The sequence below is a fragment of the Podarcis tiliguerta genome, assembly GCF_965153285.1.
Source record: "Podarcis tiliguerta genome assembly, chromosome: 17".
Taxonomy (NCBI): domain Eukaryota; kingdom Metazoa; phylum Chordata; class Lepidosauria; order Squamata; family Lacertidae; genus Podarcis; species Podarcis tiliguerta.
Window position 1 is genome coordinate 11,691,581 of NC_139550.1, and position 26,667 is coordinate 11,718,247.

Consider the following 26,667-nt stretch of genomic DNA (forward strand, 5'->3'; position numbering starts at 1 on the left):
AGGGAGCGGTGCGCTCCCCCCGTGTGTCCCCCTGTTCCTCCGCCACTGTGATGAGCTCGCAAGGAGGATTAGAGCTTTGAGCAACAGAAGTAATTAGATTATAATATTGTGGTTATGATTTGATAGAAGATAGGGTGCAGCAGAAGGGGAGAAACAACAACTCCATGGAAAACAGGATGGAGAGTCTACAAAAATAAAAGACGGAATTGTGTTTTGACTGTATATGCTAAAAATGTTGATGATATAATCGGGCGGTGGAAAGAGGTAACAGGCTGAGAGACTGTGGGTTTATTCATACTTGGCTTTCACATCACTCTTTCCAGACAGAGGTCTGCAAGCTAACACTCTGTGTCTGAGCATTTAAAATATTTTTTGCCCCAGGCATTCAACATGAAAACCCGCTCTTTAAAGCTGAACTGGAGCAAACATCAATTCAGGTATACTGTGGATTGACGTTTGTTCCGATTGCACTTTAAAGAGATTTTAGCAGGGGAAACTCCGGAACAACAACAAAAAAATGGCGTTCAGACACAGTGCTTTAAATCACGAACTGTGCCTATGAGCTGAACGGCTGGAGATTCTTTTCTTTCCCATATTCTCTTTTATGAGTCCTTCTGGACCAACATGCACATGTGACAAAGATAAGTTTGCAAATGTGTTTTGGGTTTGCTGCGGTTCACTGTTGACATATACAGTGGTACCTATGTTGACATATACAGTGGTTACATACGCTTCAGGTTACATACGCTTCAGGTTACAAACTCCACTAACCCAGAAATAGTGCTTCAGGTTAAGAACTTTGCTTCAGGATGAGAACAGAAATTCTGTTCCGGTGGCACGGCGGCAGGAGGCCCTATTAGCTAAAGTGGTGCTTCAGGTTAAGAACGGACCTCTGGAACGAATTAAGTACTTAACCTGAGGTACCACTGTACACGAACACACAGTTTGCGGGAATGGAGGCAGAGCCCTGGAAAAGTTTGACTGAGGGAAGTTGCCCTGACGAGGGGTGGGTGTCGTATTTATTTACTAGTACAAAAATGTAGCCTACTACCCATCACAGCTATTTCAATGTGTCTCAAAGGGCTGGTTCACACATGCTTGTTCATCCGTCGATCTCTCTTCTCTATACTTGATAAGTGACAACTAAATGTATGCCATTGAAAAACAATGGATTTAGGATGATTATATGGAAGCGTGATTTGTGATGTTTGATCTCCAAAGCTGCATTCCAACAGGCACGTCGTCACCCAAGTCCTCTTCACGTTATTCACATTTAGCTGCATGCCGGAAGTTATGTGACTCCTACCATTACCAGGTTTGTTAGAACTCCCAAAATAGGTATCCAGCTGTAGGAAGAGCCAGTGTGGTGTAGTCGTTAAGAGCGGTAGACTCGTAATCTAGTGAACCGGGTTCGATTCCCCGCTCCTCCACATGCAGCTGCTGGGGGACCTTGGGGTAGTCACACTTCTCTGAAGTCTCTCAGCCCCACTTACCTCACAGAGTGTTTGTTGTGGGGGAGGAAGGGAAAGGAGAATGTTAGCCGCTTTGAGACTCCTTAGGGTAGTGATAAAGCAGGATATCAAATCCAAACTCCTCTTCTTCTTCTTCTAGCTGCATGGCTTGGGGAGGGCAGAGCTAAATGCCCTGCCCCCAATGTCAACATGCATACCTTGACACGCAAGTAACAAACAAAGATGGCTTTGATGGTGCAATAATCTAATAGTGTGTGAGCTTCTTACTCATTCAGGATTTGATTGACACATGATGCATGCTGGTTGTTAGTGACTGCTGTAATTTTTTGGTTGGTTTTAAGTGTATTTAAATTATTGGATCCTGCTTTAAAGATTTTGTAAAGCTGCCTTGCAAGGATTTCTTCCTTTCATTTCCTACCCCCCCCCCCTCGAAAGGTGGGATGTGAATTTCTTAAATGAACGAACAAAGGCTGCCCTTGGCTTGAATGCACAATATACAGCCCCAGTCAAAATAGGCACAACTGTCTTCCAGTTTGCAATCTGAAGCTACTGCTTTGTCATTCCATTCCATTCTTTCTTAATGTATTCTGAGCAATCGAGATGAGTAAAGATTAAAGGGATCAGCAGAAAATGCTTATCAGAGCTGTCAGAGGCAGGGTGGGGGAGAGAGAAGATGATATAGAGATGGTGAATATCCATGACATTAACATTCATGCAATAGCGTAATATTTTGGGATAGGTGAACAGCCTGATCAAAATTGGGTAAAATCAAGAGCGTGACTCTTACTGGCTGGCTGGCATATCAGCTTAATTTTAACTACCGAATGGCAAACAGGAATCTTATTGGTGAAACTTCTCATCACCATACCCACTTCTCGGGGCAAGATGGGAAAAGCAAGAACTTCAACTTCTTCCATCAATTCCAAATTGTTAAGACAGATAAACATGATCCCAGAATATGGTTTGAAGGCCACCAGCTTACCGAAGCTAAGCAGGTCTGCATCTGGTCAGTTGCTGGAGGGCTGACTGTCTAGGAATCACGTGTATGATATCTTGGGTTCTCTGCCGGAAGAAAGGCAGCTTGGCCATTTTAAGTAGCCTTCTCTCTGTGTTGGGCAAGAGATGTGCTGGGAAGGGATTATGAGGCTGACTGTTGAACTCCAGCGGGTACCCCTGGGGGCTAATGTCCCAGTGCCAGGAGATATTAGCCTCTTACCAGAACACTTACCAAGGACAGCAGGTTTGAAGGAGCAACGCCACCCAAGCAAGTCAGGGTCCAGCGCAGAGACTCGGTTCAGGTCCAAAACGTGATCCAGAGGCAACTGCCCAAGGTCAATAAGCACAGGGGGTGCAGGTAAAGTGAAAGCAGGGGATACCAGGCTTGGGAATGGGGTTCAGGGATTATATATGTTGTTTGGGAAATATATACTAATGTCTTATGAGGTAGTGTAGTCCCAGGGAGCCTTTAAAACATATTAGAACTTTGCCATGTATTTGCCTGCCATTTTTACAGATAGGTGAAGCGAAATATTTCACGAATGGTTGAACTGGTTGGGTCTTATCCAGTGGTCAGTCTTTCATGTGAAATGTTTACCCTGAAATTGTCAGCCTAAAAAAAACCAACCAGTTGTCCTCATGCTTTTTGTTATGTAACCAGATTTGTTTTAAATAGTGATTTAAGGAAGAAAAAAACAATTGTCATAAGTGTCACCAGGTTTGTCAACAAGTGTATTTATTCCATGGAGAAAAGGCTGGATGTACAGGACAAGAATGGTCTAATGCATTAGCAGAGAAGCTGGCCAAGGAAGTCTGAGCACTGAGAGGATTAGACTATGAGGATGGTTTCGTAGGCCAGTGATATGCCTTTATTCAATGGGTGAAAAATGCACGAATGAACACAATATGAATTAATAGCTTTTCCAGTGGACTACCATGCTTCATAAATGCTCAAAATCTTCCTCAGGACACTAGCAGTGTTCGCTGACAGCCCACTGGGACAAGAGCCCACAAAAACTTGGGAGTGAAAGCCAATGGAGCTGAAAAACTAAATGTTACCTTAAACTGAATATCAATTTAAAAAATTGGAAAAATAAAATAAAAAATAAACTGAATGGGGATTTGTGTCTTATTTTTATTATTATTACACATGACTCACAATGTGGGTATGTTCAGAGAAAGTGAAAACCAATCAGATAATTATGCTGTTCTTTGGCAACGGTACCATGGGGCAAGCTTAAATAATGACCTTCCGTTCCAGCAGATGAAATACATTTGGTTTATTTCTTTTCTAGTTTTTTTTGTTTTGTTTTTACATATACATATATCATATACATAAGTGAAATCCTTCACCAGCTTGTTCACTTCCATAAACATAAAAATCCATCCAAGAGGCTTTATGTTTTCGTTGTGCCAAAGCAAGATTATTCCAACTCATTTTTTAAAAAACGTAGTTGTCATGGTCATGAACATGTACACAAGAAAGGGGCTGGGGGGGGGGGGAACTACGATATCTCACAGCTTTGTAACATCAGGCAAATTATTGTCTGCATACCATAGAAGGGAGATTCCAGCAATGGTAAAACAGACAGAAGTGTATTTATATACAGGGAAAAAAACCAAAAGCAAATGTAAACTTAATCCCCAAAATATTATTTCAATGATATAAAAACAATATCCACATAAGTGAGTCCATCTACCATGTGGAAGAGGATCTCCATAAGTGCCTTCATTAAATATGAAATTGCCTTTCTAGTACCTGCAAAGAGGGAATAGAGATTTTAAAGGAAATTCTATAGTACCTGTAGAGAATATTAACAAAATGCTTTGGACCCTTTGGCTACTGGTATGAAGGAAGTAGGTTGTGCTTTGCCCCTTCTTGTTCCCATAGGGAGAAATTAACCTTCATGGGCAGAATCCTGGCACATAGGGTAGCTTCAGGATCCTGCCTGGCATAACAAAATCTACTCCGTATCTAAGAAGAAAATGATTGGTCAATAGTACAATTGGCCAATGAACAGTAGTGGAAGGACAACAATTAGGGGAAAGGGTTGGCCGTGAACCAAGACTGATGGAGGCCAGGTAACCTACATGGTTAGGGTTATAGTCTGTTATTCCAACCTCAAGTTGTGTAACGGGATGAAGGCTAGTATAGTCTACAATTCAACCTCAGTTGTTGTTTAGATTTTAGCTTAGAATATACACGGACAATTCCTTAAAAAAAAATAAAAATAAAGGGGTAACAAAGGAATTTGCACCAGTTTGTTTGCATGCATGCAGGTTTGTGTGTATGTGTGTGCATGAGTGCACAAGAACAATTGTTTTGTCTTCCTATTATGCTTATGATCAACATTCCCCAGAGAGGTCATATTCTATAAGCTCGTACCAGCAAGAACAAACCATTTTGGTGGCAACTGTGTATAGGACTGCTGAAGGTCAACCTCAACACCAGCATTCTCAATGGTTGCTGGAATTGTAGGATGGAGTTCCATCAACTCAACTCAAGGCTGATGCTCTTGACTGTGTGTGGCTCTGAAGACCTGTCACAAGCCACCACAGCCGATGGCAGCCTTCAACACCACCACCACCACCACCAAACTCTTCCACATGCTGCCTTCTATAATAGTATCCACATAGTATTCATTAGGACACACTTTTGATTACCTTTGATAAAAGTCTGGCCTACTCTACTTGTCTTGAGATAAGATCATCAAGTCACTGGAGGTTGGCAGTGGTGCGTAATGCACTATGTCCCTCAATGTGAGGGATACTCGAGAGATATGCTTTCCATCTTAACTCTGATTCTTCTGTGTGCAGGCCTCAGATGAACTAGAGATGAGAGGGGAAGCTTAGGAGGAAGGGAAGAGCTCCATGTTTTGCCTTGACTTTAAGGGCTTATCCATGCTTTCCTCTGCTCTTTCCAGGTACAGTCCACGTTTTAAAGCTCTCTGTCCAAGCGCCCCCCACTTTTGCTCCTGAGGTTTTCCCACAAAAACCCGCTCTTTAAAGCTTAATTGGAGTAAACGACAAGCCGAATTGATGTTTGCTTTGATTGAGTGCTAAAGAGCAGGTTTTTGGAGGAAAAGCTCTGGAGGAAAAATGAAATGTTTGGACACTGAACTTTTAAGTGCAGACCTGTGCATGGAAAGAGGGGGACAAAAGTTAAAGTGTGGGTAAGCTCTAAATGTTCTTCCTTGACATAGGGCGATCCAAGAAAAGAGAGATGGAGTGCTACCTTTTCGGTGTTGCTATGGTGAAAGCTTCACCGCTCAGGACATGGGCTTTCAAGACCTAGAGCAGGGTCCAGCCCAGCCCTTGTGTATAATTTCAGTGGAGGAACTCAGCAAGTGTCAAGGGCGTTTTACTGAAACAGAAGCAAGGCATGAAGTCCCTGTTAATGGTATTTCTGATCCCATGAGCACATTTCAGTACTGCTATGCACAACCGATTGATTCATATGCTGACACATTATGCAGCAGTACTACTTTAAATTCCCACTAACCATTTACAATCAGCTTTGACAGGGAAATGTCTCCACCAAGAAATCGAATGAATAACCACAAAACAATGGTACAGAAAGATCTCCTTGAGTTGGCATATTAGAAATAATAAATAAAACCTCATCCTCAGAGTCACTGCAAATGTCAAGTCAGCTACACCATTTCTTCAAGAGGTAACAAAGAAATAAAGTGGGTCCCGACTGGACTAACTTCTAATGTCACATGAATATGTAAGCTTTTGAATCTCACATACCTCTGCGTAAGGGAGGATGGAAAGCTCACTGCAGCTATGTATTGAGCAAAGGTGGTTTCAGTTGCTTCAGACAAACCGCTATTCTAAACACAGAAAAACTTTAAACGTAAGTCTCAACAAGTGGGAAGGACGTGCGGTTTAAATGCCATCTCTGCTATGAACACAGAAGTCAGAGAAGGCTTGAACTAAAGGGAACATTTCTGGAATTACTATCCAGTAATCCTTATGTAAATTGAACAAAATAGCTAATGCATCTGTCCGATTCCTTCCTAAAGCCACATCTGAAAAAGAGGCAACTGCTTGCTGTAGTTTACATCCATTCACAGCTGATTTTTTTTTTTGGGGGGGGGGGGTAGAGATAGGAAATGATGACTAAAACAAAGCACCCAGAAACAATAAGCTCATTATACAATAGGAGACCTATTGTATTCTGCCACAACAGCTACCTGTCATACAACACACAGTCACTTAAAAGGCATGGCACACGATACTAGTACAAGGTGAAACTTAAGTTCTAAATTTGCCAGTCGATTCAAGTTCTCAAGGCAAAATTCACATGCAGTATGACATCCTAAGTGCTACGATATGCCTCTATAAAGAATTGTTGTTTTTTTCATTTTGAGGAGACACTAGCCAGCTGTCCAAAATATTTTACAGGCCTTTTCATCAAGAATAAAGACCCATTACTTAGCAAAGGTTCATATTTTGCCTCATGATCTTGCCTGTTTTCCTTGGCAATAGCCCAGACACGGTACTGACCCACTATGCTCCTCCCATCCGCATATTTTCATTCTGCCCCAATTCAAAATGAAATCCAGAAATTTGGGATAGAATCATTCTTAGCACTTGAACATTTCCAGAGTGTTCAAAGCACGGAACATAAATTATCAAAGCAAGCCTTGCAACAACCCTATCTGGCAGCCCAGTGCTATCTTCTGCCTATTGCAGATGGGGAGCTGAGGCTTAGAGATGGAAGCTTGCTTTAAAATATTCACATAAAGGCCCCGATCTCTTCCGAAACTTGCAGCCATGTCTGGCAACCTAGTAAACTCTAGCACAGTGCCTGATGAAAAGACAGTTTTGTTCTGCCGTGTACCAGTTAAAGCAGTCTTGACAGTCTGAAAGAGGAATTTAAATCAATCACCGATTTTCAGACAAGTCTGTCTACTGAGAAACGTGAGCGCATTACCTCTTTGCAGGCAATGGTACCTAGGGCACACTGCAAATCGGAAAATTAAGTTGATTTAATCCACCATTTGGAGTGATCCTGGGAACGGATCACAAATTTGGCACAGGGAAGGTGCCAAGTTGTAGAAGCTGCAAGATATGACTGCAAGATGTTAAAAGCAAGCACATATGCCATACAAACTGTCTGCCAGAAGCTTCCTGAGCTCAGGAATGTCATATTCACAATTAAAGGAGAATATAAATGACTCCTTGAACAATGGCTAGGCTGTAAAACGTCTTTTTTAAATGAATGAAGAGCTTTCTTTCTTTCTTTCTCAAAGATATTTTTTACTTAGCATCTAATTGCAATAAAACAGGAACAGATGCAAGATCTCAGCTTAGCAGAACTTAGTTTACTTATAGACTCCTCAGAGGAAAATTGAAATACTGACTTAGAGAGCTCTGCGCATTTGCACATGATGGGGAGCAATCAGCATTTGGAATACTTTCCAACCATTTCAGTTTGTGTGAGAGCAACCTGATTAGGCAAAAACCCATTGGCTGAAGATGCATTTGGGCCAGCTTTGCAAGTTAGACCACAGAAACTACTAACACCCAAAGTTCTATAAGCCTATCTGCCCACACATACCCACGCTAGTCATTTGTGTAAATGAATTTTCTAAAGCTATCCTGAATGGTTTCCCTGGAGACAATCCTTACTTGCGGTAGGTGAGCAGACAAAGCAACACTTTACAAATCTGTTTTGGCCACCTCATCATAACCTCATCATCAGTTCTGGCTGGTGCCCATCGAAGGTGGTGGGGTGGAATGCAGGGAGCCCAAACAGTAGACAGAACCAGTGCCAATGAGAGGCAGAGCCAACTAATTCTACTTTTATTCCAATTCTCCTCCCCGCTGAGTTCTGCAAGGGCAACACTGAGACAAAGGGCGAAGAAGCTTACAGCCAGTGCCTCTCCCTGGACTGGTTTTAAGTAAGAAGGTAGGCTAGTGGGAACTGGCTGAGGAGAGACTAACATGGGTGGAGCAGCGCCCCATTGAGCCTAGTCGGCACCCTCCATTAAAGGTCAATTCTTGTACAGAAGGTTAAGTGCTGCTTGCAATCCTATTTCCTTTGGAAAACCCAGATTGCTACTACACTGTGGACCATGTGGATTCTCAATTTTAAAAGCAACCAACCAACCAACCAACTATTTATAAATATACTGTACAACCAACAGAGTATTTATAAATATACTGTACAAGCCAAGTTAACATACACATGGATGTAGAAACTACTCTGCCGTGTTGTGTTGTGGAATGTGGAGCTGTTGCACAAAGAAGAGATCCAGGGGTGAAAGTTAAGGCCAAAAGGGGTGAGAAGAAGAAAGAGAAGTGATCAAAAGAATAACAAGGCATAATTTCAAGGAATAACCGGCCCCAGTTAAGGTCAAGCACATGGCTTTTAATTCCAGGTAGGGATGTTCTTTTGTATCAACGTTCACCTTTGTCTGAGTATGTATGTCCCTATCACCACTATGGAAATGCTAGATCAGAACAACTATAGCTTGCTTCTCAAGTGCATATAAAATAAGTATCTGAATGTATATAAAAGCCACAACCCACAGTTCAGTCGCATTCTAGCGTGACCAAGAAACAGAGCCCCAAACGGCTAGGGTCCCCGTGTCACCAGGGGTGGTGAAAAAGCTTAGCTTCCTCAAGTGCATTTTTCAGTTTTCTCCCGTGAAGCAAATATACAGGAAAAATAAATGTAGTGCTTTGAGAAAAAGCAGAGAGCTACTCTTGGGAACAATGCTGCGCTGAAAGCAAAACCTTCTCAGGCCTAACAGAGATGCTGTCTGAGAGGCACAGGGTGGGAATGGTGGGTGGGGTGGGCGTTGTCCTTGCAATTTACAAGCACTCCCTCAACACATACGCTCTGTCATCATGACGGACATTTTGCTAGTAATAAATAATTAGAATTCCCCTACGGTTCTTAAAATAAATAAAAAAGAACAGATATAAAACGCAACATTTCAATTTATTTGCTCCGCCAACGTTCACAATGAGGCTTCAGCATTCATTATGGTACACATTGCGAACGAGAGCACGTGTGAAGCACACTCCAGCTTTCAATTGTGTAACTTAAAACTGCCATCTTGGGGGCTATTTTGGTGCCCTGTAGTACTGCAAAATGATCAGCAGAAGGTTTCACTGCGGTTACCCAGCCTTTTAAAGCTACCACACAGGAACATGGTGTACAACGGGCTCAGTTTGCATCCTTAGCTTCTCAACAACAGGAAGTGGGGAGGGAAAGAGGATGGCATGTCAGTAGTAGCTATGTTTTATCCACGGGCAAAAGAGCAAGGTGAATGTTTCACTGGGGAACCTTCCTTTGAGGATACAGATCTCCCCAGGTACCCTTCCTTCCTTCCTTCCTTCCTTCCTTCCTTCCTTCCTTCCTTCCTTCCTTCCTTCCACTGAACTAGCAGTACTCAGCTCTTTTACTGTTTTCCGCTCTCCTCTCCTGCCAATTTTCTAAAGCAAAGATGGCCACAGATTCATTCATTCAGGAAAGAAAATAATACTCAACGTGTGTGTGTGTGTGTGTGTGTGTGTGCAGAGAGAGAGAGAGAGAGAGAGAGAGATCTTCTATAATTTAATGTTCTTTCATTCTCTTTGGAAGCCATGCTCAAACTCAAACCATCCTTAGACTCATAGAACCATCAGTGAAGGGATCAGGTTTGCACAAAAGACAGTTCCAGCCCAAGGACCACTGTCAGGCAAACAAAACAAGTACTCCTGTCCCCCAGAATGCAAAGCCACCCACTGCTCTAAAAGACACTGCCAACTTGCACCTAGGAAGTGGTACCAAGTACTAAGGGTTGCATTCAACTAAGCTTCACTCTAAACAGACCTGCTGCAATTAATGGCCCAAAATTAGTTGTGTCTATTAATTTCACTGGGTCTATTCTGAGTAGGCATTACAGTGAGTACAACCCTAAGCCTCCAACAATGTCTGCATCACCCACCTCTCAGATGAGACCCCCCAAGACAGTCCTATCTGGCCAAGAGAAAAGCTCTCTGCCCCACAGTGCAGATTGTCAAGGGATGGGGAAAATGCAAAAGAAGATAGTGCTTGTGTGCCTTTAAACAGTTGCAGAAGAGGTAGACTCAGAAGGAGCAGCTTTTCTCAGCCTGAAACTCCTACAAAGCTGTTAGAAATATACATGAGCCCAGCTCTCCTTTGCATCTGGGCACCCTAAAGCATACTGTAGCCAACACAAATATGGGCATTATACTGGATCAGCTCCTCTGTGCACTCTCTCTCTCTCTCTCTCACACACACACACAAACACAGTCATCTCTCCTTCAAAAGAGTCATAACTGGGTCACCCAGTTGTTGCATGACTGCAATATGTATCCTCCCTTCTTAGCTGATGCAAAGCTCATTAACCTCCAAGGGAAGGGTATAAAGAGTCACTACCTCTCCTTTGATCATCAGACTACAGTGGTTTAACTGTGCAAAGGCATATTGACCACCCCGTGACTCTGCATCTTCAGTGGAAGCAAGGTGAATACCACCCACCACCTGATAATTCCTACTCCAAGCTTTAGGATGAACACCATGTCAGAACCTACGTCACAGCCATTCCAAGGAAAACTGCTATTCTAGAGTTTGGAAACACCACTCAGTAACACTCCGCAAACAGCCATAGAGGCCAACAGCCAAGCAACACAGAAGGCTCCTGAATAATTCAATTTGTTCCATCTATGGAAAACGCCAGAGAGAATCACAATGCAATATCATGGCTTTGCACATGTTGGTAACTGCAATCTCTCTTTTTTCCTCACCTCTACCTGCTTCCCCAGCTTTCAAAACAGTGGGCGTTTCCTCTCCCCCCCCCCCCCATCTTATTAAAGTCATCTTCACTTTTTGCCTGCATTCCACCAGAGACGATACACACAGCAGTGAAGCCAAGGTCACCTCTTCCTTCTCAGACAATGCTAATCGGTTCTGTCACTTTATTGCTGTCTCTCTCTTCTCATTATAACTGGACAGCTTGCTGACTTTTCTGAACCACTGGTGAAAAATGAGCTACGTCAGAAGAACTTGCGAGCCACTGCCTCACAAATGCCACACTTCTGGGCTCATTCATTCTCACAGTAACTATCAACCGGTCTACATTAATGGCCAGTTTCGCCCTTCATAATGTAACAGGACTGACAATTCTCAGCTACAGGTTGTGTCTCCCTAGGAAGGTGCAGGTGGCAATGGATTCCTGTCCCACTTCTTGGATGAATCTCAACTAGTTGCCCCTCTGACCGCCAATGCCAGGAACATGTGCCTTTCGCCACAGAGACTGAGGGATAGAGCAACACTTCTAGTTGCACCTAGCTTGTGTCCTGGCAAATGGCGGCTTTTGATTTAGTGCAGCATGTCACTATAGTCCTTCTTCCTCATCTCTGAGGCAGATGGCTTCAGGGGAAAGTGGAAGCTCATCCTTTACCCTGTCTGTGACAGACAGAAACACATACACACACACTACCCCCAGATCAAGAGCAGGGATGGGGAACCCATGGACGCTTTGCTGAATTCCCATCAGGCTCAGCCAGCATAGCCAATGGCCAGAGATTATGCCAGTTGCAGTCCAACGACAGCTGAACAGCCGCAGGTTCCTCATCCATCACATACGGGAGCAATGTGTGTCCTTAACTTTGAGCTGCCTGTTCTGGGAGCCAACGGGAAAATCTATCTTTTTTATTCTTAGCCCATGTTCTCTTTGCGATGAAAGGAAACAGAATGTGGAGGGCATTATCTATGGTGGGTGATATTTTAGCTGGAGGGATCTGCTGGCTGGCACAGGGTGGCTGGAATGGAGCCAGTTTTTCATTTGCAGGAAGAAAGAATCTAGCTGTCATTCCAAACACCGTATCTCTAGGTCTCCGTGACTTTTAGTTACAGAAGGGAACGGAGTAACATGCTGTCCCTTCAGACATTCCAGCATTCAGAGAGAAATTCTCAGCTGCAGTCTTTTAGACTATAAAGTGCCTGAACATACTTCTGGAGGAGGATCATAATGCCAATGGAAAATAAATACACATTACAGCTGTCTGTACAGCAATTGTATGAATAGGATACTGAAAACTGTACAGGTAGCACAACTTGCTGATAAAACAGAGAGGTCCATGGATAAGACCTTCAGTTCAATGAAATGGAAAAATAACCCAGTTTTGGTTGGAGCCATTTCAGATCACCAAAAGCCTTCCTTGGTGTCTAAATCTAGTATGCTAGCTTTGTTAACTCCGTTTTTTTTCCTTTGCATCCAGCCTTCACTTTTCAGCCCCTTACAGTGTGTGGGGCTCAGAGATCACAACTGGGTTTTTTTCACAGTCTAGCAATTGACATGGCTCCCACCACATGTTAGTTACAGAGCTCTGCAGCACTTGGAAACTTAATTTTCTCCAAGGATGTGCAGTTTCACCTAGTCTCTTTTAACAGTGAGACTACTATTGTGCCACCTTGGGAAATGCAAGAATCCGTTCACAAAGCTAAACGACTCAATAAGCTTCGGTTTGTCCAGTTACTTGCCCTACTGCAGGAAAGCAGCAGAAGACTTGAGATATGAAAATTACAAGCCAACAAAGTAAGATAAAAAGATGAGAGAGATGAATACATCATCAAATCTCTCCCCTGCTGTACCTTATTTTCCTTCTCTCTCTCTCTTTTTAAAAGGACTGGATCAATTGCTTTATGATAAATGAACTAGGCAAATGCAAGTCAGAAGCCAAAACATCTCCAACAACCTGTACAGAAACAACAAAAATTTACAACTGAAAATGTCACTAACACCCCATTCAGGCAGATGTGTTAATTTTTGTTTGTTTTGTTTTTGCAAAGGACAGGTTATCAAAGAGCGAGTGATAATGTTGTTCCTCCAGCCTGCCTCAGTTGCCCTAAGTAACCTTCTGCTTGATGCTCGGTGTTTCGGGTCTATAGTCTTTCCTCTCGGAGATGTTACGCTTCACCTTGGCACTAAGAGGGGACTCCTGATTTAATGAGGGGCTTGAGTGGCATTTCTTCAGTCCCGGGCCGTCATTCTCATTGGCGCTCAGCAACTCCTTGCCGGCTCCCTCTGTGAGAAGAGACACGTAGGTTTCGTACCGAGTTTTCTGAAAAAGGAAAAAAGGTGAGAAAAAGAAAGACTCAATCTACAGCGTTAACTTCAGTGATATATGAAGGAAGTCAAGCAAGGCGATTTCTTCCCAGGTGAGAGGATCTACTCACCTGCACAGCAAGTGCACAGCATAACTATTGCAAATTGCCTTATGGGTAGCAAGAAAACTGAGATGCCACAGAAATTTCCCCTGTAGTGAAACTGGGGGGGGGGGGATGGTGGTTCCTCCTCAGGCAAAACATTTGAGGAAATTTGAGGAAAATTTAAAGAGTCTCACCAAGATTATCAACATTTTGGGAGAGGGGAGGTGGAGATGTCCCACACATCCCTAAGTTACCACTGGATTTTGCCTAAAGCAGTGGTTCCCATACTGCAGACAGGCCTCACTTGGGGGGTGTGGAACATCTGGAAGAGGTGGATCGGTAACAAGTTCTAGGGAACAGATTTACAGCTGTGATCACTCCAACACTTTCTCCATCATTCCAACCTAATTTGGGTAGATCAACAGCTACGTGTGGTTTAAGGGAGGAAGGTCTTCTTCTATGGTAGGAATTCAACATCATACTCTTCTGCTTCCTCTGTCAGCACAAGTATTTCAGCTTGCCTGACTAAATGATCCCCCTCTCTCCTTCCCTCACATGTTGTTTTGTGGATTTTCCCGACGCAAACCAATTTTGGGGGGCATGGGGGTATATGGGGGGAGGAGAGCAGGAGCACAAGTGGAATAAATGTCTGCCCCCTCTATGATGGAATGTCTATCTGGTGGTGGGTGGGGAAAACATACAGAAGTTAGAATATGTCTTATTGGGCAATATACCAGAACAATTTTTAAGAAAACAAACAGGGAGTTTGTAAGATGTGTAAAACGTCTGGGTGTGCATGTAACTATTGTTCCTTAAGGTATACACCATCCAAACAACAACAACAACCCTGAATTGTTTTTTGTTTTTTTGTTTTTTTTGTAATTCTTAGATGACGTCTACTTATATAGCAAGGCTTCAACAAGGTTTTGTTGGAAAGTTTTGAAATCCAGTTACTAGTCTTCACAATCAGTCCATAATATTAATATGGAAAATATACTGGCTCAGTCACAAGCACTGTAATTTTAGGTACAGCAAGACAAACCCCCATCTCTTTGATGAAGTGGATAATGCCCTTTTCCATGAATCAGACAGGCTTCCCCTTCATTTTGGATCTGCATATTTACAGTGAACATTGACACAATTAGATCCCCAGGAGCCAATGAGAACCTGTACATTTATACATATCCAGCTACCAGCATGAGTTTGACCAAACTGCGGGAGGCAGTGGAAGACAGGATTGGTCCATGGGGTCACGAAGAGTCGGACACGACTAAACGACTAAACAGCAACAAATTGTTGAACATTTCTGTCCTACAGAATAATTGGACTAATACTTCCAAGGGCTTTAGGGCATTAGATTATGGTAATTACTATCAACCTGGAAAGTTTCCCCGATGATGAACTAGCCAACAAGTCTCAAAAAGTGGGGAAATGAAATGAGCAAATTTGGCCAGTCAACATGGCCAATGGTCCAGGGTGATAGAAGATCTAGTCCAACAACTTATGGAAACCCAAGGCTGGAGAAGGATGCTATTCAGCATACTTTGTTTTTAAGGTGCAACAGAACTTGGATACTTTTTACTGCTATAGGCTAGGAAGTCTGAAAACACAGGAGCCATTTATTGTTTTCTGCCCATTTCTGAGCAGTAAATATCTTTATCTGTATGCCAAAAGAGAGGCTTTCACACAGGTGGGTGGGTGGATGCTTGACTGCTAAAGATTTCAACGAAACCTTAAGCACATAGCTGGTTCCTGCCTTTCTGTTCAGATTTTTAGGCATTCGGTATCATGTCAAAATGGCATTCCTAGAGAAGCCAAGGACAGACCTTTGGCTCTTCCTCTGTGCATTGCATATCAATGAGCTATGGCCTCGCTCTGAATTAATTTTTAAGGTACAGACCCTTGCTGCCCCTCAGCTGGGAGGACTGTGGCATTTCAAGCACATTCTGTTCCAGGTACAAATCTACTAAGCACACCAGGCCCAAAATACTGAGCTGCAGGAGACCCTATGTATTTCTGCAAGGAGCAAACTGCTGAATTTATTCGCTGTCTAGAACAGCACGCAGCCCTCTGTTGTAGGGCAGTTCTATCTGCAACCTCATACAATGGCTCTGTGATTAACTCAAATAACTAGTGATTAGCTGGGATTCAGAAAAAGGCTTTTAAGAGTTGCAAAATGCACACTCTGGCCTTCCAGAATAATTTTATTTAACAATGCCGTCTTCTGACCCGTCTCCAATGAATCAGTGCAAATGTTGATGAAGTTCCACCAGTTGCCCACACGGTTTTCAAAGGGGAGAAAAACCGATTGTCAAGTTATTTGCATGCCACAATGAGGGGGGAAATGCACACACTCTTAATTCAAAAAACAAAATTCAGGTAATCATTATTATTCAAATGCAAGAGGACTTCAAGGCCTTTATGAAAGGGGAGGCGAGAGAGAGAGGAAAAAAGATGGCTATGAATGGCCTTTCCAAAGAGCTTTTGAAGAGATAGATTCATGCAGAAAAAGATCGCAAGAAAAATCCACTTTAAAATTAAATGAAGAAAGACAGCCATACACTTGGTATCTATACTTCCACCAGCAGTGAGGAGACAAATAAATTAAATAGCTAAAGCATGTCACTCACAAATAAGGGAACTTGTGAGATGAATGCTGATAGTGCTCTGGGCTGATTCATTTTTCATCAGATAATGCATACGCCAGAGAGCTGTAATAAGAGGAAACGGGGCTACAGATGCTGGGTCATCATACAGTAATTCTAAAGTCCTGGTGTTTTTCTGCCTGCGCTGCTGTCAGTCAAAAAGTTGTGGGAGCTTTCTCGCCTCCCCCGACCCCCCCACCCCAATCTACAGGGCTCTTGGGAAACTTATAAATGTCTTTCAATTAGAAAAGCACCGAAGGCAGAGAAGCTTTCCTGAAAGACAGCTCGCTCATCTGTTTATCTTCTCACGCAACCAACAGCGGGAGTCAGTGCTTGACAGTGCACCCTCAGTTGACACGAGGCGATCAACAAGACCCAGAACATGCCCCAGAATGCTTTGCAACAAATGTGGATTTTTTTCTTGGCTCAAACAATGCATTCACCCTCAGCTAACCCTAAAGAAGTTGTGTGGCAGTGGTCCGTGTGACAACCCCACTCTCACCCACATGCACAACAAACAACACAAGCAACAACCCCCTATCCTCAACTGATCCTTCTAGGTCAGCTGAGGACTCTGCACCGAAGGAGTTTCTCTTCTGAATACGTACCTGCCCTTACAGCCTTTAAGCCAGCAGGCAGAGGAAGAGGACTCAGCTCACAAAGCTACTTCTCCCTTCAAGTTTACTTTTCTATTTAGCATTTATGGTTCTCACTTTTGCTGGATTCCACATACATCCAGATACTTTGAACTACTAACGTTTGTATCTGGCTACTGCCCACACGACATGACATTCTGCAATTTTGCTTTGAAACACGTATTTAAATGCCAACCCACTATTAATTATCCTATGAAACGGGATAATTTCCACTGTTTCTGCAGTGGCTATCTTTGTAACGGTGCTCTGACATGGCTGACACGCACATACCTCAAATTCCAGATAATGATCTTTCAGTTTGTAGTCCTCCACTTCCTTGCCTTTAAGTTTCTTATCTGGTGGGTAGGAACGATGCTCAGCTAGTTCAGTGGAGATTTGCTTCAGTTTACTTTCATGTGATTTCAGCTGATCATCCTGCAGGACACAATAGTATATGTCACATCGAACCTCTAGTATATTTAGAAAATGTAAAGGAAAGGGACAAGAATATGAACTACGGGTATCATAATATATTGCTAGGGGCTGTTTTGAACCAGGTAACACAAATACAGAGAAATGTTACCAACGAATAACTTTCTGGAGGGTCAGTCAAGAAACCTGGTCAGGTAGCTGTATCTACTGGATGCTCATTTATTTATACTTCATTTCTATTTTAGATGAACTGCAGCTTATCTTGATGTCCAAACTCAGACAACAGTGGCTAATGAACTGCTATGAAGTTGGCTTTTTCCAACAAACTTTAGTAAAATTTAAGCACATTCTATGGTTCAGACCGCTAAATGGCAGGTAATCAAAACTCAAAGCTGCTTATCTTTTTCTTGTGACAATGCTGGGAGAAGGGGGAATGCATGAGCCCAGTAGTTGGTACAACTTGCCCATGTAGTACTAAACCAGGCACCCCCAAACTCGGCCCTCCGGATGTTTTGGGACTACAACTCCCACCATCACTGACCACTGGTCCTGCTAGCTAGGGATGATGGGAGCTGTAGTCCCAAAACATCTGGAGGGCTGAGTTTGGGGATGCTTGCACTAAACCACGTGTTAGCATTGCATGCAAACACAACTATTATGCCTCTCGTTCAGGACCAATTAAGGTCAGAACAAACGAGGACTGCTCAAAATTATGGTCTATAAACCTATCCAAGCAAGATTTCAAAGCTATTTCTGGTTAATGATAATTAAAGCTTGCTCAATTCTGCATAACTACTGTTATGGTAAACCATGGAGGAGGCAAGTCACATACAATGAGCGGGGGGGGGGGGAGGGAGGAGCCCACAGTGCACTGGGGAACTGGGAGATTAAATGTCTGAACTGGGTCACTACAGTAAAAATGGTGACCCAGGCTGGACTACATGTTTACCACAGAACCCTCTATCCTGAGCTTCTTTAAAAGAAATAGCAAACAAAAAGGAAGAGAGATAGCAACTGGAGGGGTGTTGATCTGGCATCTCATGCACTATTTCCCCTGAAAAAACACCCCACCACCCTTCAAGGTGCTATTTTCCCCTGTTGCAGAAAATGGCATCTTTAGGGACAAATAAGCAGGTGGGGGTTTCATGGAGAAAAATTGTGCAGGGAAATAGGCAGATCCTGCTCTCCCCACATGCCATGGTCCTGATCTGGATTAGGGCCCTAAGCAGTTGCTTGTCCTCCCACCCTCCCTCCCTCCCTCCCTCCCTTATCTACTCCATTCTGGATCTTGGGTACATAAACAGAGCCTCTATGTGTAGTCACATCTTGATATGAGCAGCAACTTCTAATACAGCAGCCAGGCAGAGTTGACAGTACACATTTCATCCTCTGCAGTATACGCAGGAGCCTACTGGCAAGTTCTCTATCTCACAGATAAAAGCAGACGGTTCTCAGATTATGCCTGAATTTATCTCATTGGATAGCATAACACTTTTTGTCCCTGCCTTTTGGCTTAAAACAGCTCCTGTCCTTTCACTTCTCCTTCTCTTCTTTCTACCAACACGCAAGGCCCTACTTTCCTGAATGGGTAGCTGAAACAGGAAATTATGCAGCCAGACACCAGTTTCCGTACTGTGGCAAATAAAAAAATAATCAAAATCTGTAAGCTAACCTGGGATTTAATACAGGGTAAAATAATATTGCAGGCCCAGTTCATAGCAGCAAGGAAGAGAAAGAACAAGTGAGCAAGAGACCTGGCCACAAAAGTGGCTCTGTCTGTTTGTGTGCTTCTGGACAGTGGCTATTTTGGGGTAGGAGTCCATCATGTACTAGCAAATTCAGGTTGCACAATGATTTGTGAAACAAATCTGCTTCCCCAAAAGATTGCACTTTTTGCTGTAAGGAAAGTGGCAGAAGAAAGAACTGGAAAGTGTGGGATAAAACTTGCTTTGATGCCACATCATCTAACTACCCTGCAAACAACTGAGAATGTATGCTCATTATATAGCCATTGTCATGATATACGGATGAACACACAATAAACAGGTTGTCTGGAAGTGCCTCTGTCTAAATATCAGTCTCAGCACTCTTGTCACAATTTAACAGAATTAAGGAAGTTCTGCAGATGATATGGTAGGGCCAGATCAAAACATGATTGATTCTCAAAGGCTGGAAGGAGGCTGGGTCCAGCAGAGCAAGCAAAGACTTTTGCCTCCAGCCAAACTCTGTTTCCAAGTAAACTCCTAAACTTCCTCCTGTACAAGTTAAGTCACTATGAGGGCAAAACCTGCCTTCTCCCCTAGCAATGGGTGCTCAAGACTAACAAAGGTATTGAATGCAGAATGCTGCAGGCAGTGCCTCTCTTGCCCTCCCCTCTATATATTCCAACCGATTGTGCAACAACATTTTACTGGTTATTACTTGAAATATTTATACCCATCCCCAAAAGTGTCCAATGTTTCAGGCATGCTCAAGAGCATCATTTCAACTTCATGGAAGCCTGAGCACCCTCCTACTTCAGGCTCTGCTCCCCTTTGCTACAGCGTTTTGCTTCAGCTCACATGGGTCTGGACTAATCTGAAAAATGTCCTCAAACAGGGGGATTAACACTTACAAGCACCCTCCCTTCCCTAAATTCAAGCACCTGCCCTATCAATGGTTTGCTCTTTGCAAACGGAGGGCGGGGGTGGGAGCTTTCTGTGGCCTTACTTTACACGGTGGCTCATTAGATGCACACTTGAAATACACTTAGGGTTGTATATTAATCACCTGAGACAATTTGGTTGTGGAAGCAGGTAACAGTGGGCGGCTAAACTTCTTCTGGGATCCAATAGCAGCTGGAAATGGTGGGGCAGAAAAAACGGCTGCCACAGAATTGATCTTGTTGATCCACAACTCCATTTCTTCCGGGCTCCTGCGGAAGAGAGCAAAAGTTCAGTCAGTCTGGGAGCTTGTCTGTTTTGCTTTCTCTCCAGCATCTGTTCTGCCCTAAAAGGAACTGCCGCTCTGAATCATATTTCCTACTTCAGCATCTCAATACTGGACAGTGGGCACTGACTGCACAGCTTGGAAGATTCCACCTGCTTCTTTCTCCATCCTTTGCTACAGGTTGGTCTAAGCCCAGAAGCCCCCCTTCACCTAATAGGTGAAATGTTTACCTTGTCTTAATACTTGGTGCTTTATCACTAAGCTTCAAATGCAGCTGAAATATTTAACCTGGAAAGGGACAGAGCCATGGGAGAAGAGGAGCTGCAGCAGTCTAGCCTCTTCAGGGATCATTACTGCATGGCAGTGTTCCCAAACCACAAAAGCTATCCAGAAGGGTACCACAATCAATTCATCTCGGATAATTAAACAGAATGGCACTCGTTCTTTAATTCTCCCAGCAGAAGTCATCCACCAGACCAGTAGGAAGCCCATAAACAGTCCCCAGGAAACCAGAAGGATAAGGGGCTAGATAATCTGCTCATCTGGGATTGCCTACAGCTGGACACTGTTGCACATTCAATCACCTTCCCAAAGAATGGCACAATAGAGAGACGTATCTATAGGTTGCAATATTAAATGATTTCAGTGATGGTTTTCAACTGCAGTCTACTCATCGCTTCGTTCATTGCGACAAGGCAGGTTTCTCTCTCAGTGAAGTATTTATTGCCTCCAGTTTATTTATTTATTGAATTTGCAACCGAAGATCACAGGGTGGTTTCTCAACATAAAAATACGAAACGAGAACACAAAATACATAACAAAACACCCACCCACATGCACACCCCACAAGCACATCTAAAATACCACAGAATGATAATCAGCCAAAGGCTTGGTTATAGTTTCTTATGCTGGCTTGAAACTTCCATGGGGGGAAATGACAAGAATGTTAGTGGTTGGCTGCACTCCACCAGATCCTTGCCAGCTTCCTCAAGAGTAAAAACAAAACAAAACCCCAAAGCTCACAAGCAATTGTGACCAGCAAGGGCCAAGGATAATTCCAGCCAGATTGTTCCTCAATACCACCTCGGGTATTGGGTTGTAAATGTTTCTTTACTATTCAAAATATAACAGCATGGAGATGATGCCTTGGTTTTGGCCAAAACAAAACAAAACAAAACACCATCAGTTTTCTACTGCTTTTTGACTGGACTCCCTATTCCAGAAAAATGACTAAAGCTCTATTTGGGCATTAACTTCCTTCGTTTGGTGATAATCATGTTTGGTTTGGAGGGTGTAGTCAAGCTTAGTACTATCTCTGTCACCTCAGCTATCATTGTTTTCTCTCTTTCTCTTTTATATGCATCTTTGTTCTCACCCCCCTTTCCCTTTTTTCATTTGTACCACATTATTTCTTTAAAACTGAAATTCTTTCAATAAAAATATTAATATTTTTTTAAAAACCTCAGTCTATTAAGCAGAAGGTGGGTGGCATAGCAACTGAATTCATAGCAGTGCCCAAACCAAGTACAGACACCGAACGAAGAATGGATTTCCAGTGAGGAAAATGGAACGTTTAGGAGTTTTAGTGACCCCAACCCCACCTCTGCCTTGTGGCTCCATTGATTATCCAATCAGTAGCATCAGAGTCAAAATAGGATCTGCTGCCACATCTGAACAGGGTTGGGGTGCTGCACACCAGGTCTATGCCTTCACGCAAGTTCAAATAAGGAATCACAGCTGTGTTACTGGAATTTGAACTGATACTAAACTGCACCAGCTGTCAGGCTGATGAGTGATTGATGGAACAGGAGGGGTTTGATGAGCTGGAAGAAGCCTGGCTCTTTTCTCCCCTTTCCTGGCATACTCTACTCTCAGCTACAAGCAACTATTCTGCCATGCAAATAAAAAAAATATTCCACAAGCAATAAGAATAAAAAGATGGAGAGCTTATCCTGTGATACACTTAGCTTGCTGGCTCAAAACTAGTTTGAGTTACAGAGCTACAGTATGGACTCTTTTCATTGTCTTTTCATTGTCATACTAACTTATATTCAAGAATAATTCATTTATTTTTTTAAATCCAGTGTGAGAAGACACACCACCCTTGACTGTGAGCATATTTTGCTTGAATCCCTAAAGGAACCAAAAGGGAACCTACTGGGCTTGGAAAAGCAGGACCCTCCAGTCAGCTGTCTTGAGCTTCAGAACATTTGGCTTCTTCTCATAGTCTGTCGCCTTCGATGCTAATGCATGGTGCACGCTGACTGCATTCTTAAGATCTTCCTCTGATAAAGCTTTATCTGGTTTGTATTCATCCTGCAGAAGCCCAAATTAAGAGTACAAATCATTATATAGTGCCGGTGTTTTTAAAGCCTGATTACATTCCAAAAGAAGGCAATAAACAAAAGTGTATTTAAAAGAGTCATCTAACTTGGCAAAAAAACCAACAAACCCATATGCAGCTACAACCCTGTGTATGTTTACTCAGAGATAAATCCCACTGCACTGAGACTTAAGACTGCAATCCCATGTAAACAATTGGGGGTAAGCACTGTTGAACTCTTTGGGACTTTCTTTGGAGTAAATCTGCATAGGATTAATTTATTTAAAAACAAAAATGCTGCTATTTAAATGTTTGGGGTATTTTTTTTTTAGCATTTCAGATTCAAAACAAGCATTTGCAACCTAATAATCTTTAACTTCCTGCCCACCTAGCAGTTCGAAAGCATGTCAAAGTGCAAGTAGATAAATAGGTACCGCTCTGGCGGGAAGGTAAACGGTGTTTCCATGTGCTGCTCTGGTTCGCCAGAAGTGGCTTAGTCATGCTGGCCACATGACCCGGAAGCTGTACGCCGGCTCCCTTGGCCAATAAAGCGAGATGAGCGCCACAACCCCAGAGTCGGCCACGACTGGACCTAATGGTCAGGGGTCCCTTTACCTTTTTAATCTTTAACTGGAGATGCCAGGATTTGAACTTGGATCCTTCTGCAAGCAAAACGTAAGCTCTACTTCCACATTATAATCTCCTAATATTTTCCCAATTACAATTTTCTTAATGTACAAGACACCGTTGCCTATCATCTGCTAGAGTGATGTGCAATGTTCAAGAAGGAGTTTCTCTATGAAACACACAGAGAGAGAGATTGAGAGATCCTACCATAGCACAAGTTTGGATTGTCTTGTGTTCTGAAGGGCTTAATCACTGTTGGATCTGGCCGTCTACTTTTGAAAACTCTTGATGAGTAAAAAAATAATCCCACATTTACACAGCAGAAGGCTGCTCCGTAGCAAGATCCCCTGATCTGCCACTGTGGTTTCCATTTCCCATCCCCAGCAGTGAATGCTTTGCTTATATGACATCTCCAAAGTACATTGCTGGGTGCTGCTTGTGTTTTTAACATTATTAAGGGAAAAATGTCATAAAAACAACTTCCAGTAGCGTCCACACTGGTTACATAATGTGTCTTCAGCAGACAGACATTACAGGTCAGCTCTTCATTAAATCAATTTCAGCTCAGTACTGATCCATAGCAAATTTACCGTAGAACAGCCTGCGGCCAGCATATTAAGAAAGGTAAATCAAAGATTCTTCCGTGTTCAGGAGATGGGTTTTGACTAATATGCTATGTATCCTATATAGGATGGCTAACTGGAAGTCAAAGTATGTTTTTTAGGATGGGAAACAATGCTATAGAAATCAAGTGAGTGGATCTGTGCCTGTGTGCTTGTTAACAATAGTATGGCAAGGCAAAAACACAGCTCAGGAAACAGAGGAGAAGCTGCTGTGCCTTTTAATAGTTGCGTAAAAAAGAGAATTTCAGCAGGGCCATTTTCTCCCAACCCTACAAGAGAATCTGCTCTTGCTGAAATCCACTCTTCTATAAAACTGTCATTGGTACATGAGTTCTGTCCTCCTCTAAGTCTTATTAGTCTATATAATCTGTCACCTGCTGTTGACAATGGACATGACACCACGGTTGGTTTTTTTTACTGACATTGCTTCTGCTATTAACAGATCTACAATTTTAGTAGTAAATGATTCCAATTCACGTTTCACAATGAAGGTTGGAGGAGGAAAGTTTTTGACATCAACAGAAAAGATCAAGAAAAGAGATGGGGGTATGTCTGGCAATGAATAAAATCTTTCTGTTTAGGCAGCGGCTCCTTTGGGTCTGGGAGCTTGAGCAATCAATCTCAGGGACTTCACTGGTCCTTTGTTCCCATGGATCCGGTGTTTCCCTAGAGTTTTATAAGAGGCGTTTACTCAGACATAAATACCACTGTCTATTACAGGGCCTATTCCAAATAAGTGTACATAGGATTAGAGCCTTGGACTGCAATCCCATGGACTTGTTTAGCATACCCACCTGCGCTCATTTGGGAGAAAGGCGAAATATAAAGGTAATAAGAACAGCACTCTCCTGCACTCTTTGTCATGAACAGGCCCCAGCCATTGAGAACCAAGCCTATTCCTATCTGCGCAACCACATTCTGCGTCATCTGTTAACCACACAAGTGATGGAACTTTATGCATTCTTATGTATATTGATATATTTGCTCCACTCCTGAACCCATGGGACATTTGTTGCTAAGTTGTTTAGGAACTGCAGGCAGTTTCAGCCTGCCCCAATCTATGCCACTTAATGCTTTCAGGAGAAAAATCTGGATGTTGCTAGTTCCAATAAGCAAGTTGCCAAAAAACAATAGACTCATTCCCTGCCTCCCTAAGCTCTTCCAGATGCTTAGCCATTGTCCTGTAAGCATTTCCTGGACTTCATTTTATGGTATTTGTACCAGTGCTTTGTGAGTCGCTGTCCTACAATGTTAGCTCTGACCAAAAAGCTGGCAGTTCCCAGAATTGTTCAAGCTTGCCCCTTACGTATCTTCTACCTTCAGCTTCATTGCAAAGAACCCTGGATGCCCCGTCACACAATTTCTGTGTCTCGTTCCTCTTCACAGCTTACTTCTTCGATTTTCCATTATCCCCCACTGAGAAATTATATTTCAAAACAAGCCCTGTGGCATTAAACATGGCATTTGAAGGCTATGACTTTGCATGTTTGTTCTGTGGGTTGTGTAGATTCCTCTTCTCCACTTTTACCATGTTTCTTTTCTTTTCCGTTTCAGAAACGGGAATCTCTGGCATTCAGTGACTAAGCTGTGGCCGATACAATCTTCAGGCTACAGAAGCAGAGATGAATCAAGGCATTTCTTTTTTAAAAAATACTGAGAGGGAAAGCAGAGGCATCCAGAGGTGAACTGGCTGAGTCAAGGTCATAAAGCAAGATGGTGGAAAAGTGATGCCTTTCTGTAGCTATCACGTTGAAAAAGGAGTTGAAGCTTGAGATGTTTGCTAGAAAAAAAGTCCACAGTTGAAGCTACTTTCATTCCTGTTAAGACTGCAAATTCTTTTCCTCTTAGGGCTCCTCTCACATTACCTTCATGTTGTGAGAGTCACTGCAGCAAAAGCTATGTCAGAAGCCCTGGCCCTAATGGAAAGGTCCCATACTGCAGCTCCCCTTCCACAACCACGTTGTTCCAGTTACCAGGAGTGGCAGCGGCTCAGAGCTTCTCATGTTACTCTCACAGAAGTGAGAAGAAACCACACTAAAGTGATCCCAGTGCCATGAAGTTAACGTGTCAACTTGTAGTGGATACTGTATCAGACAGGGAAACCTGAATTCAAGCTTCTTCCCAGTCTAGAAGTTCACCAGTTGGGCCTTGTATTATCAAAACTTACCTAAAGCTTATGCTATCATAGAATCACAGAGTTGGAAGATACCCTGAGGATCATCCAGCCCAACCGCCTGTAATGCAGGAACATGCAGCTGTCCCTTACGGGGTTCGTACCTGCAACCTTGGTGTTATCAGCACCATGTTCTAACCAACTGAGCTATCCTTGGGTTCCTCCATTAATATCTGGGAAGGGTCATAGCTCGCTGGTAGAACACCTGCCTTACATGCAGAAGATCTCAAGTTCAATCTCCAGCATCTCCAGGTGAGCCTGAGAATATCTCCTGCCTGTGCAGCCGCTGCCAATCAATGTTGACAATACTGTGGAGTTTGGTAGCAGAGGATGGTTTCGATCCATCGACAAACCAATTGTCTCACTCAGTCTGGCAGGTTCCTGTGTTGCAAGCGATAATCCTTCAAAAATGTTCCAGTTATTGGCTCATTTTCCATGGCTGGGCACCCTCCCTTGAAGACGGACCACCATTTAAAAAAAAAAAATGTAAGCAATTTGCCCATCTGCACAACATTATCTTTAAAAAAAACAAAACCCCAAAGAGATCAAAGAGCAGTCGAGTGGCCATGACAAAAGTGAAGCAAACTCCGACACACTCGGTAATTTTTCAAAGCCGCACGTGCCTTTTCATTCA

General features: G+C 43.0%; 1 protein-coding gene and 1 long non-coding RNA gene across 10 annotated transcripts in view; both read right to left on the reverse strand.

The window, feature by feature from the left end:
• Positions 1–26,667, reverse strand: part of LOC310668040 — a 1,372,673-nt gene that overhangs the window by 60,444 nt on the left and 1,285,562 nt on the right. The gene's annotated exons all lie outside the window — the stretch shown is intronic.
• The window catches only part of PSD3 (pleckstrin and Sec7 domain containing 3), a 148,884-nt gene continuing 128,785 nt past the window's right edge, over positions 6,569–26,667 (reverse strand). For 6 of the 9 annotated variants that reach the window (XM_083419558.1, XM_083419563.1, XM_083419565.1 and 3 more), the window contains 5 exons: positions 22,446–22,603; positions 20,129–20,273; positions 17,219–17,362; positions 9,872–13,559; positions 6,569–9,831 (listed from right to left, as the gene is read on the reverse strand). In XM_083419558.1, coding sequence (XP_083275684.1) covers positions 13,344–13,559; positions 17,219–17,362; positions 20,129–20,273; positions 22,446–22,603 — 663 coding nt within the window. In that variant the 3' untranslated portion in view covers positions 6,569–9,831; positions 9,872–13,343. Of the gene's footprint in view, positions 9,840–9,871; positions 13,560–17,218; positions 17,363–20,128; positions 20,274–22,445; positions 22,604–26,667 lie in introns of all 9 variants that reach the window. The other 3 variants (XM_083419562.1, XM_083419561.1, XM_083419560.1) reach the window with 3 other exon arrangements.